The sequence below is a fragment of the Antechinus flavipes genome, chromosome 4, assembly GCF_016432865.1.
Source record: "Antechinus flavipes isolate AdamAnt ecotype Samford, QLD, Australia chromosome 4, AdamAnt_v2, whole genome shotgun sequence".
Taxonomy (NCBI): Eukaryota; Metazoa; Chordata; class Mammalia; order Dasyuromorphia; family Dasyuridae; genus Antechinus; species Antechinus flavipes.
Window position 1 is genome coordinate 28514036 of NC_067401.1, and position 13817 is coordinate 28527852.

At 49.1% G+C, this 13817-nt stretch overlaps 1 protein-coding gene across 2 annotated transcripts in view; it reads right to left on the reverse strand.

Moving 5' to 3' along the window:
* Positions 1–13817, reverse strand: part of CPD (carboxypeptidase D) — a 62870-nt gene that overhangs the window by 27573 nt on the left and 21480 nt on the right. Inside the window, exons 3-6 of one of the 2 annotated variants that reach the window (XM_051992235.1) lie at positions 6356–6498; positions 3854–4023; positions 1786–2123; positions 270–461 (exon numbers count right to left, since the gene is read on the reverse strand). In XM_051992235.1, the coding sequence (XP_051848195.1) occupies positions 270–461; positions 1786–2123; positions 3854–4023; positions 6356–6498 (843 nt within the window). Of the gene's footprint in view, positions 1–269; positions 462–1785; positions 2124–3853; positions 4024–6355; positions 6499–8121; positions 8265–13817 lie in introns of both variants that reach the window. The other variant, XM_051992234.1, reaches the window with a different exon arrangement.

A 13817-nucleotide genomic window follows, 5' to 3' on the forward strand; every position in this document is an offset into this window, starting at 1 on the left:
GTTCCCTTGAAACATAAGATCAGTGGTCGCCTGGATGGATGAAACAATCAAGAATAAAGGGGATGCAAAAGGGCATCCAACCAGTCCAAATACACACACACACAAACACACACACACACACTCTCTCTCTCTCTCTCTCTCTCTCTCTCTCTCTCTCTCTTTCTTTCTCTCTCTCTCTCTCTCTCTCCTTTTTGTCTCTGTCTGTCTGTCTCTGTCTCTGTCACGCTCTGTGTCTCTATTTCTGTCTCTCTCTCTGGTATCCCCATTACCTTCCAGAGATTTCTCATAGCCATCAGGGTTCATGGAGGGCATCAGGTGGATCCTTGTGTTACGGACCAGTTCAGTCACCTCTGGGTCCGTCCCAAAATTTTTGCAAAGGAATTCTATGAGGTTCAGCAGCAGCTCTCTGCCCACGACTTCATTCCCATGCATATTCCCAATGTATTTAAATTCTGGTTCACCTGGAGAACAAAAATGCAATATTTTATATGAATCTGTTTTCATTGGTTCTTGAGGATTAAAGATTTGTCCAGTGCTCTTAGTCATTCTAAATATTTAAAAAATATTAACACTATTATTTTCCAAAATCATATTATTATCTTTGGGGGGAAGGGATAAGTTATCCAATGATTTTTATTCTTGAAGAAATACTCATTTCTCTGTAAAACAGCCTTTCCATAGATGTGGAAAGCAATCTCACTATAAATTCCACATTGAACTAATATTTAGCCATAAAAATCTAATTTCACACTAGAGACATGTAGCTTATTAAATCAAACTCCCAATGAACATTAAGGGGCTTTATTTCCCTCCAGTCAAAAAAAGTTCTCATCCCTTCTCTCTGCTCCAGTTACATGTGAATGTTTGTGTGTATATATATACATATATATAAGTACACATACACATATATACAGCAGCCATAACTGAAGATGCTATACATAGACATAAATATAGCATTATTTATAGACAGCAGCTATCTAACCGAAGCAAGGAGAAAGCAGCCATAATTTTTTTGCCCGGAGGGAAGCTGCTTAATAACACACATTGAGTGTTTGATGTGCTACGTCTCCAGTGTGAAGCTATGGGCATGTACACACCGAACATATGTCCCGATAACTGAACACTTGAGACGTGCAGCATATGGGTGATAGCACATGTATCATATGGATGAGATCTACATATGCATACATTAACAATACCAATATAGTAAAATACAGAGAAACATAGACAGACACATCAACAGATAAAGACAATAAAACTTGCAGACAGAGACAGAGGTAAACAAAGCTGGATCTAGGACTCTAGAGCTGCTGGAAATAAACACAGAATGGGCAGATACCTACATACAGATAACTTTTCTCTGCAAGCAAACAAGGAAGGTCAGCACTCTCCTCTAGCTTAGTCTAAGAGAATTAGGCAATGGAGGGGTTAAGCTGTCCCGTCACAAAGCCAGGATAGATCAGCTGTGAAACCTGAACTCTAGCTTTCCAACTCTGAGGCTGGCACTCTTCACTGAGCCGCCCTGTCTCTCAGGTGGTATATAGAACACCAGGAGATTTGTACAGACCGATCAATGTAATACAGCACCTGGTTTGGGGGGCTCAGCAGTGCCTGTAGAAGTCAGGGAGGCTGGATTCAAATCCTGCCTCTGGCACTTACTACATATGCGATCTCGGGCAATCACTGCTCGCTGTGAGCCTCAGTTTTCCCATCTATCATCTGAACGTGTTGGGCAGAAAGCCTCAGAGTTTCCTGCTAGCTGTGTGGACCGTGCTTTCCTCTTACCTGGTTCGTGGACACCTGGGTTGTCGGATATCTCCATGACATAAAGCTCCCTTGACTCAACAGATTTCCCCAATGAATACAGACGGGTGATGTTGGGGTACTCGTTAGCAAACCTCCTCAAGAAAATCTCCATGTCCGGGAAATGGTGGTGGTGAAAGTCTTGGGGCTGGATAGGTTGGTGGGAGGTGGAAGTCTCAGGGGTGTCGGTAGCGGGGGCCACGGTGGGCGCTGCCGTCTGGGGCTCCATAGAGATGGCCACTGTGGGCCGCAGCAGGAAGTTCACCTCCGTGGCCGAGCCTTCTTGCACCACTACGTTACTGACCGTCATCGGCATGTACCTGTGAGCCCGGGAGAACAGAGATGACGCGGAGACAGTTAGCGGGTGTTGTACCTTTGCTTCTAAAATAGGGGGCCTTCTGGGGCCTGTGAACTTGGTTTTTTAAAAAGTAGCACAAGCACCATAGTTCAGTCTAATTCTCTTCCTTTGCAATCCTGTGTACTGCATTTGGGCATTCTAAAACCTAAGAATCTAGGGCCCAGAGTCCATCCCTCCCCACTCTGGATCCTTCTGTAAGGGGCTAGAAAAGCAGAGGGGCCCCTTTCTGGTCACCGGCTACAGACCAAAGGGCTCCAGAGTCTGCTCTTAACATCGGGGTACAGGACAACTGCGGGGGTCCTTTCCAAAGAAAAGACTGCAGAAAGCAGAGGTCCCAGACCGTGTGTCCGCAGCAGCCCCCACAATAGCTGACAAGCAGGCGGGTACAGTGGCTCGGGAGCTTGGGGACCTCTGAGGCTTAATACCAAACATCCCCCTCTGACACTTACTCTAATCTCCGACAAGCCCCTTCACCTCCACTCCAGCTCCTGAGCTAGGATTTTTTTATATTAAAAGTTTAATCAAACTTTACTGATTCCAGATGCTATTAAGCACCTACTATGTGCCAGACACTAAAGCCAAACATGAAACACTTCCTGCCCTCCAGAAGCTCCAGACATTTCATTTCCAGTTCTTCAAGTTCTGCAGCTCACTAAACAATCTGGGTAAGGAACCATGGCCAAGAAGTGGCCTTGAATCAGGAAGACCTGAATTCAAATCCTGCCTCAGAGACCGCGTGCCTCAGTTTCCTCATCTGTAAAACAGGGATGACAGCACGCACCTCCCCTGCCTGCCTGCCTCCTCCGGCTCCCTCCCTCTTTCCTGGGCGCTGGGCTCGGGTGCCCAGGTAAGTCCCAAGCCTGCGCCGCTCACAGGGGGCGGGTTTTTGCCGACTCACATTGGGCTCCAGCTGTTACCAAGGAGAAGGCTGGAGCTGAAACTGAGGAAAAGAAGCTTCCAGAAGCATTTCCAGCAAAGGGGAAAGTTTTGCATTCTGCCTAAAGACGGCGGCCCCAGCGAGCCGCCTGCCGAGTCCCCAGGCTGAAGCCTTGACTCCCAGCCCGCAGTCTCACGAGTCTGACGCTAAATTCCCATTCAATTCAACTAGCACTTTCTTTTTTTCCAGGCAAGACAATCCAGCTAAATGACTCGCCCAGGGTCACGCAGCTAGCAGGTGTCAAGTGCCTGAGGCTGGATTTGAACTCGACTCCGGGCTCCCGCTCCATCCACTGCATCGCCCTGCAGCCCTTCCACCCGCGTTCTCCAAAGGACCAACAAAGAACCAGACGCGGCTGGGTGCGGGAGACAGAGCCCCCAGGGCCCGTCCCCGGGAGCCCACGCTCTCCGGAGCGCGGCGAACACCACCCTGAGGCAGCCCAAAGCAAAGGCAAACCCCTTTCCGGGGCAGAGAGAGTACTTCCGCCTGGGGCGGGAGCAGGGGAGCTCTCCCCAGTCACCTTCCCAAGAAAGCTAGAGAGGGCGCTCTAGCCGGCCCTTCCACTGACGGGGGTGGGGTGGGGGAGTGGCGGGAGGGGGGCCGCGCCGGAAAAAGACCCCGCGGGGCTCCCCCCTCACAAGGGGGCGGGGCGGGCCGAGGCCAGACCCAGCCAACCCAGGGAGTCCTTTCAGAACGGAAACGGCAGGTCAGGGGCGCTTTGGGGGCTTGGAGCGGGCGCGGGAGCGGGCGCGTACCCGACGGAGGCCGCCGTGACGTTGTAAGTCCCAGGGACGAGCAGCCTGTAGAAGTCGCCGCCTTTGCCGCTCGTGATGTTGTGGTTGATGCCGGCCACCGAGATGGTGACGTTCTCCAGGCCGGAACCGGACGTGGCGTCCTTCACAAACCCTCTGACCCCAATGTGGACCTGGGGGAACAGAACAACAAGCGAGCTGCCGGGAGGGGCGGCCGCTGCCCGGGCGGGGGGCCGAGATGCGGTGGCGAGGGGGGGGGGGGATCCTGGCTCTGCCCTCCCCATCTGAAGCCGGAAGGGCTGGCCCAGGGAACCTCCAAGGTCCTTTGTGGCTCCAAATCTACAAGGATAGGAATTTCTTTCTGACCCGGAGTGCGGGTGGGGACAGTGGGAGTTGGATGACTTCCCCAGGATCCCACAGCCAGTGTCTGAAGGGCAGGAATTTCTTTATTTTGGGGGGCCGGGTAAGAGACAAACAGGGCACGTGACTTGCCCAGAGTCATACTAGTAAATGTCACGGGTCTGAAGCCAAAGGTCTTCCTGACTCAAGGCTGAAATTTAAATTTAAATTCGTGTGCCTTCAGTCTTGTAGATCAAAAAGGTCAGGTAGAGCAGGATTCGAATTCACTCTGTGTGACCCAAAATATGACTCATAAGCAAGGGCTTAAATGCTCTTTGTCCTTTCCACCCACAAAGCTCCTTAAGAGCTGGGACAGTTACATCTCTGTACCCACTGTAGTGCCTGGCACACAGAGGGCCCTCCGCTGGCACCCACTGACTCAAACTGGACAGCAAGGCTACGGGTTGCGCTGCTTTCCTGCCATCTCCCATCAATAACATCGAAGATTGCTGACTTCCGATAAAGACACAAGCTGACGATGGTGTACATAACCCTAACCCAAAGGCCGGGGGAGGGGGGGGGGTGCAGGGGACAGATCTGCCTCCAACGCGTCCTAGCTGTGTGACCCTGGGCAAGTCAATGAACCAACCCCGCTTGTCTGAGTTTCCTCTTCTGTCAAATGAGGGAGTGGGATGGGATGGTCTCTGAGGGCTCTTTCCGTTCTCAATAAGGGATCCCATGTTTGGGATAAGTTTTACTCCCCTTTCTTTTATAGTTTTTGTCATGGGAGATGGCCCTCTAGGCAGGAGGGAAGGGAAATCTAAACGTTATTAATACAAAAGATAATAATAAATACAAATTCATTAGATTGCTGCTCGTTTCACCCCTAATAACCAAGAACTTTAAATGAGGTAAGAACAAAAAAGTGAAAACAGGACTTCCGCTCATACCTGCTGTTTACAAGAAAACCCCAACCTTGCCATCATGCGAGGAAGACAAATGGGGCAAATTTGTTAATTTTTAGTGGGCTCAGAGCAAGGCATGGAAATATTCTGGGAAATAAAAAATGAAAGAAGAAAAACAAGACATTCTATTCTCACAGCCTTAATACTTCCAAAGGTCAGTTAAAAGTCTGCTGAATAAACACTGGGCAACTGTGCAAGGTACACTAGACTTCAGTTCCAACACAACTGAACAACATAGAATCACCAAGCTGGAGAAGTCCTCCAAGACTCCTCCCTCCGCTGGTGGCCAGCATTCTCACGGGTGGCCCCCACTCCCCTTCCTCAATTCCACCTCCTGGCTTCCCTGGCTTCCTCCTAGTTCCAGCCTCCTACAATAAGCCTTTCCCAAACCCTCCAAATTCTAGCATCTTCCCTCTGTTGATTCCTTCCCACTTCATAAACATTAGGCACCTACTATGTGTCAATTGCTGCACTAAGCACAGGAGATATAAAAAGAGGCAAGACATAGTCCCTGACCTCAAGGAGCTTATATGCTAATGGGGAAGACAACATGTGAACATTTAAATATATAGATCATAAGTCATATGTGGGAATAAACAGGATGCAATTAAAAGAAAAGCTTTAGAATGAAGAAGGATTGGGTAAGGCTTCCTGGAGGAGGTGGGATTTGAGTGGGACTTAGAGGGCACCAGGAAAGGCAGCAGTACAGGCCTGGGGACTGCCAGCGAGTTCCCAGAGCCTGTTGGCCCTCTGCTGCCAGGCGGTGGTCTTCCCCATTGGAACATGAGCTCCTGGAGGCCTGGGACTATCTTCCTGACACACAGTAGGTGCTTAATAAATCCTTCCTGAGTGACCAGACAAGAATTCCCACTCCCAGCTTTGCCTGCAGGCCTCTGCTGAGAAGGACCCTCGCCCACTCCTCCGTTTCGCCTTCCAAACCAAGCGGAAGAAGCCAGCCTCCCAAGCAGCTGTGCCCTCCCCGCCCCCATGCCCTCGGTCCCCAAGCCTTCTCCTCCCAGGCCACCACCGACCACGCTTCCCACCGTGGGGGCGGCACTGGCGCTGCCGGCTCCCCCATCTTCTTCCTTACCTCCGCCAAGGGCTTCCAGCCCCCAAAGCGCCCCATAAAGGCGCCTCTGTGTGTCTGCCACTCGGCACAAACCTCTCATTTCCAGGAGAAGAGCAGGGGAGGGCATTTTACCTTCTCGATAAAGGTGATCAGAGATTCCCGATTGTTCTCCCACTCCTGGCGAAGCTGAGAGGCCGGCGGGTACTTGCAGCAGGACAGCTCCAGCGTGATCTCGAAACAGTTGGACCACATGTAGTTGTAATCCTGCATGCCGCCTGGGCCAGGAGAGAGCGGAGAAGGCCGTCAGTCCGCCGCCTCAGGCCAAAGCAAGGCCGGATCTGGGCCCTTTATGGACGGACCCAGCAAAGCGGCAGCAGAACGTTGGGCAGACCATTAACTGAGGCTCCTGCAAAGCTCATTCTGGCGCCAAAACCTTTTTTTCTCCCACTGTGGTGTCCGTCTGTGTCTGTCTTTGTCTCTGTCTGGGTGTGTGTCTCTCTCTGTCTCTGGGTCTCTGTCTCTCTCCGTGTCTGTGTCTGTCTCTCTCTTCCTGTGTTCTTCTCTTTCTCTGGATCTGTGTGTGTGTGTGTGTGTCTGTCTGTCTCCCCATCTCTCTGTCTCTGTCTCTCCCCTTGTGTGTGTCTCTCTCTCCCCCTATGTCTTTCTCTTTTTCTGTCTGTTTCTCTCTCCCCGTGTCTCTTTCTATATCTGTCTCTCTCCCTGTCTTTCTCTTTCTCTGTGTCTTTCTGTGTGTGTGCGGCTCTCTCTCCCTGTGTCTCTGTCTGTCTCTCTCTCCCCCTATGTCTTTCTCTTTTTCTGTCTCTGTTTCTCTCTCCCCGTGTCTCTTTCTATATCTGTCTCTCTCCCTGTCTTTCTCTTTCTCTGTGTCTTTCTGTGTGTGTGCGGCTCTTTCTCCCCGTGTCTCTGTCTGTCTCTCTCTCCCTGTGTCTTTCTCCTTCTCTGTGTCTCTATCTCTCTGTCTCTGTGTCTCTCCCAACCCTCCCAGCCCCCCAGCAGATGACTTCCCCTCCAACTTCCCCCAGACAACTGGGGCCTAAGTTCCTTCTGTCCTCATGACCTCGCTATATTCTCACCTTTCTACTTCTCCTTTGCTGGAGAAAGAAGTCATCCTTTTTTAAAGATTGCATTTATACCTTTTGTTTTTAGATAGCCTAGATTTCCCTTGTGCCTTCTCCTCCCCCCTCCACAAGCCAGCCATCCTTTAAAGTAAATGTTTGAAAAGAAAAAAAATTAGCAAAACCTCTCAATACACTGAAAATATTTGACATTAACATGCAGCGTTCTGCATCAATAGATTGCCCTCCAGCAAAACTAACCCGCTTACACAGTCTCCCATTCCCAGGGACCTTCCTGCTTTGGAGATCTCACCCTTCTGTCTCCCAAGATTAGCCCTTCTACTTGTCCCCTTCATCCCAAATACTTGCAGTATATAAAACATTTTTATCATTGTCATTAATATTTATAGTTTTAAGGTTTGCAAAGCATGTTACATGTTATTTATCACTATGACCCTGAGTTATTATGACTCACATTTTACAGATAAGGAAACCAAGGCAGTCACAGGTAAAATGTCCAAGGTCACATGGCTAGTGTCAGAATGTGAACAATGGCCACACTCACCTGAGCCACCGAGCACTAAAATTACCCCGTCCTTGCCAAATGGCGTGTTCATCTTGCCTCTTCCCCCTCCCCGCCCCACTCCTCAGTAAGGAAGCTTCCCATCGCGGGGCCGGCACCGGCACCAGCTCCCCCATCTTCTTCCTTACCTCCACCAAGGGCTTCCAGCCCCCAAAGCGCCCCATAAAGGCGCCTCTGTGTGTCTGCCACTCGGCACAAACCTCTCATTTCCAGGAGAAGAGCAGGGGAGGGCATTTTACCTTCTCGATAAAGGTGATCAGAGATTCCCGATTGTTCTCCCACTCCTGGCGAAGCTGAGAGGCCGGCGGGTACTTGCAGCAGGACAGCTCCAGCGTGATCTCGAAACAGTTGGACCACATGTAGTTGTAATCCTGCATGCCGCCTGGGCCAGGAGAGAGCGGAGAAGGCCGTCAGTCCGCCGCCTCAGGCCAAAGCAAGGCCGGATCTGGGCCCTTTATGGACGGACCCAGCAAAGCGGCAGCAGAACGTTGGGCAGACCATTAACTGAGGCTCCTGCAAAGCTCATTCTGGCGCCAAAACCTTTTTTTCTCCCACTGTGGTGTCCGTCTGTGTCTGTCTTTGTCTCTGTCTGGGTGTGTGTCTCTCTCTATCTCTGGGTCTCTGTCTCTCTCCGTGTCTGTCTGTGTCTGTCTCTCTCTTCCTGTGTTCTTCTCTTTCTCTGGATCTGTGTGTGTGTGTGTGTGTCTGTCTGTCTCCCCATCTCTCTGTCTCTCTCTCCCCCTATGTCTTTCTCTTTTTCTGTCTGTTTCTCTCTCCCCGTGTCTCTTTCTATATCTGTCTCTCTCCCTGTCTTTCTCTTTCTCTGTGTCTTTCTGTGTGTGTGCGGCTCTCTCTCCCTGTGTCTCTGTCTGTCTCTCCCTGTGTCTTTCTCCTTCTCTGTGTCTCTATCTCTCTGTCTCTGTGCCTCTCCCAACCCTCCCAGCCCCCCAGCAGATGACTTCCCCTCCAACTTCCCCCAGACAACTGGGGCCTAAGTTCCTTCTGTCCTCATGACCTCGCTATATTCTCACCTTTCTACTTCTCCTTTGCTGGAGAAAGAAGTCATCCTTTTTTAAATAGATTGCATTTATACCTTTTGTTTTTAGATAGCCTAGATTTCCCTTGTGCCTTCTCCTCCCCCCTCCACAAGCCAGCCATCCTTTAAAGTAAATGTTTGAAAAGAAAAAAAATTAGCAAAACCTCTCAATACATTGAAAATATTTGACATTAACATGCAGCGTTCTGCATCAATAGATTGCCCTCCAGCAAAACTAACCTGCTTACACAGTCTCCCATTCCCAGGGACCTTCCTGCTTTGGAGATCTTACCCTTCTGTCTCCCAAGATTAGCCCTTCTACTTGTCCCCTTCATCCCAAATACTTGCAGTATATAAAACATTTTTATCATTGTCATTAATATTTATAGTTTTAAGGTTTGCAAAGCATGTTACATGTTATTTATCACTATGACCCTGAGTTATTATGACTCACATTTTACAGATAAGGAAACCAAGGCAGTCACAGGTAAAATGTCCAAGGTCACATGGCTAGTGTCAGAATGGGAACAATGGCCACACTCACCTGAGCCACCGAGCACTAAAATTACCCCGTCCTTGCCAAATGGCGTGTTCATCTTGCCTCTTCCCCCTCCCCGCCCCACTCCTCAGTAAGGAAGCCTTTCCTTGATTTTGCCATTTGCTTACACCCTGTACCGCCTATTCCTTTCAGGGCTGAGTAGCCCAAGCTCTGGGCCCATCATCTCAACTCATCATGCCTTTTTTTCTCTCACCTTCTATATCTCCCTGACCCCCTTCCCCTGACCCCCAGCTGTGTCCTTTTCTGTCTCAGTCTCCTCTGGCTACCAACATTCAGCTTCCAAGCCAGCTTAGCCTCAGCATAGGGTCCCAGGGCTGGGCAGGAGGAGCCCCCAAAGGCCATCTCCCCACCCCTTTGTTTTATAGATGAAGAACGGGGGGAGGGGGAACGCCTACCCGAGCACCCACATGGGAGGAGCCTGCCTCAACCTCCCTGCCTTTCTTTAGTTTCTGACACTGGGGACAACCTCTCTTCCTTCACTGCTCTTTCCCAGTTTTACTTTATTGCACTAAATTCCTCTTGATATGTGAAATCTCACATTTCCCAGCGTCTTCCTTTCCCCATCCCTTCCCAAAGAACCTTCCCTTACAAGAAAGAAAAAAAAGCAGGGGAAAGGTCCAACAGCACGACCAAGCTTTTTGAAAAAGTCTGTCTTTACACACAGGGTTTCCCGTATCCCCAGTTCCTTGTGGCCCCTCTGAAAGCAGCAGCTCCCCGTTCTCTTGTCTGGTTTTCTCTCTTTGGTGGCCAGGTCCTGCCCCATAATTGTGGTGGTCTCACAAGTTTCCATCAACAACAAACTCCCATTAGGTCAAAGCGGGAGATTCCCAAACCTTCAGATCCATTCCCAAGCCTTCTCTAGAACTCCAGACCTGTCTTGCCCAGTGGCCACTCCATCGGATGTGGGGGATTCTTAGATCCCTCAGACCAGAGGGTTCTTAACCTGAGGTCCACTGCCCAGAACAAATAAGGAGGGAAGGAGGAAGGGAAGGAGGGATAGAAGAAAAAGGGAAAGGAGGGAGGGAAGAAGGGAGGAATATGGAAGGGAGGGAGGAAAAAGTGATTCTTGAATTAAACTGTAAGCTTCCAGATGGATAATCCCAACCCCACTCTATCCCCCTTCTCTGTCTGTCTCCCCTCTTCCATCTCAGCCCCCAGGACACTCAGCCCCATTCCAGGGACTCCCAGCATTGATATTCTCTGTTCTAAGACGTGCCACGTTACTCAGCCGCCTGTCCCCTGAAAGGCGAGCCAGCAGAGAACTTCAGAGGCCATTTAATCTGGCCCCTTCCTTGTGACTTTTAGCAGAGGGGAAGGAGTCCTCAACTTGGGAATCAGAAGGACCCTGGGGAAGGGACTTTCTTCTCTAAGCTACCCTATAGCGTAGCCCTTCTACAGAGGGAGAATTATAATAGCACCCAACCTCTCCCAGAGTTGTCATGAGGATCAAATAATATGATCTCAATAACAAATAACTGGCAAATCTTAAAGCCTTCTGTGTTTGCTGCTGCTCTTGTTACAAGTGAGGCAACTGAGGGAAGCGGAGGTGGGGAGCACGCCAGCGTCCGCTCTCTCTGCTGTGCCGCAGTGCCCCCCAGTCCCACAGCCCCCCTCATTTTCTCCCTGGAGGTTCCAGCAGACAAGGTTCCACCTGCAGCAATCCCTCTTGTCCCTGGGCCTTCACGGCCATCAACGAGAAAAGCAGGCGAGATCAGGTTCACCCCAGCGCTCTTATCGGGTTACAACAAAAGCACCATGCGCAAAAATACCGGCTGGTTTGGCCAGAGCCAGACCCACAAAGGCTTTATTTGTTTTCAAAAGGAATTAATTTTGAAACCACCTGTGTTATTCAAGCGAGATTAGGTGGACAAATCTCTACTCCTTCTAAAGGGTACATGGGAGGAATCAAGAAGGGAAAAAGTGGGAATGGGGGAAAGGGCCCTAAAATGCTCACATCAGCAGCCAGGAAGAAGTTTGGTGGGGTCCGGGACCAACCAGGCCAAGGGGTTTATAAACAGCCATTCCAGAGCTACAGGGGCTCGGCCTTCTCTGTGCAGGGGCCATCTGCTGCCTCTCTGGGATCCCCATTGAGTAGTACAGTGCACTGAGTAGGTGCTTAATAATTGTTTTCTGATGGACTGACTAGGGATACCAGGATATATAGAATCCTTTCATTGGGGTGTGTGTGCAGTGTTATCCACCAAAAAAATGCAAACTTCCTGATGGCAAGGGTCTTTGTATCGGAGTGCCAGGCACACAGTAGGAGCTTATACATGCTCGCTGATCGATCACATCCCTTCCTGGCTCCGCGTCCCACTCCTGCTTCTTACAACCTTTGTGACTTTGGACAAGTTACTCAACAGACCTGGGTCTCAGTTTCCTCATCTACTGAGATGAGATTTGGCTACTGGTATCACCTAAGGACTTTCTACCTCTAGATCTGGTACCCGATGAGTGATGAAGGGACAGTGGAAAGAGCCCTGGATCTGGAGACAGAGGATGTGGCTTCAAATCCCACTTCTCAAGCTGATGATTTTGTAAGCTGGGACCTTCAATTACTTAAAAAAATTCCCCGAGCTTCAGTTTTCCCATTTATGAAAAAAATTGTAGGGATCATAATTCTAACTCTGAATCCACAATCCCAGTTTTGCTCCCTGCTCCTTGCTCTGATTCACCCTCCCTGTTTGATGTCCTCACCATTTCTGAAGCCAGTTCCCATATTCTCTGCTCACTATCATCTCCATCTGCACCCCTGTCCCCCACCATCCCAATCAATTCTTCTCTCTTCCAGGATAAACATCTCTTGTTCTTTCTACACAGCACTCTGATCCTCCTCCTCTTCTGTTGGGGATTTGGCCTCTGGAAATGAGCTTTTCTCTCATTTTGTCTGGAAACCATACATTCCTCCATTATTTCCAAGCCATGTTTCTCTCCATCACCCTCCAACTTGAGCTATCCTTCATGTGTTGTGTTTCTTTATTAAACCATCAGCTTCCCCAGGGCAGGGCCTGTCTTACTGGCTTGTATTTGTAAACCCAGTACTTAGAATTGTGCTTAACACATAGTATATACTTATTAAATGCTGCTTCTTTCACGCATTCATCTAGAGATCTCAGTATCTTGTTGTCTGAATTAGCGTTAAATCCCTTAACTCCCTTAATTTTCAGATGGGGAAACTGAGACCCAGACAGTTAAGTATTTTGCCCAACATCACAAGAAATGCAGAAACAAGCCAAGTCTTCTGATACAAGCATGGATGTTCTTTCCACCCAGCCATGGAGATGGTTTCATAGAATTCTCCACTGACTGACTAAGTGACCAGTCAACATTTATTCATACATTTATTCATCTCCCTACTATGTGCTGGGGATCAGAACACAAAATGTTTCCTAGGTTTATTTGGGGCAATCGATTTGTCTCTCCTGCTACAATGGAAGCTGCCTTTCCCCTCCCTTTGTGTTCCCCATTAATAGGGCCTAACAGGGCCTGGAATAAAAAGCTCCTATCCTCAAGAAGCCCATATTCTATCAGGGAAACTAACACCTGAGCATGCACACAAATGCACATTCCCAACAATAAACAGAAGGGGTAAGATAATATTTGTTAAGTGTTTTGAAAAATCTTAAAGTGCTTCATAAATGTTAATTGTTGTTATTACTGGAGAAGAACAATTTTTTTTGTTCTGAGAATTTTTTATTCATCCTCTTCCCTTCCTCATTGTCTGTCCTGTCCTTCCTCTTTGGGCAGCTCCTACCCACAAGTCATAATATTCCAGACTGTGTCCATGCTTGGCCACCTCAGCTCTAAGCCTTAGAAGGGCAGGGGAATTGCACAGAAACTTTACTTCACTCCCTGGGCCTCCTAGCTTGGGCCTCGGTATATAGTAGGTATGTAATCCATGCCTGTTGAATTGAGTTATTCCACTTGGAACCATTTAGATAATCTCTGCTGATAGAACCAGAGTCCAGGTGAGCAGGAAGAAAAGGCTGAGCTGGCAAGGAGTTATTGGATCTCAACAACTCTCAGGTGTGATAGAAACAGATGGTCCCTGGAGCACTGGCAAATAAGCAGAGAAGGAGGAGGGAGCAGGAAGGGCTCATCTCTTGCTGTCTGTCTGTCTCTCCCTCTTTCTGTCTCTGTCTCTATCTCTTGTCTCTGTCTCTTTCACAAGCTGCACCAAGGAACTCATATCTCTAATGCTGGAGTTGTCTCTGCGGCAAAAAGGAAAAAAAAAAAAAAAAAAGGTGTGATGAGGAATGAAAGAAGATTTGTTTGACTTTTTTTCCCAGAAAAAAAAAAAAAAAACTACAGGAGGAAAAGGAAGATAAATTTGGCTAAAA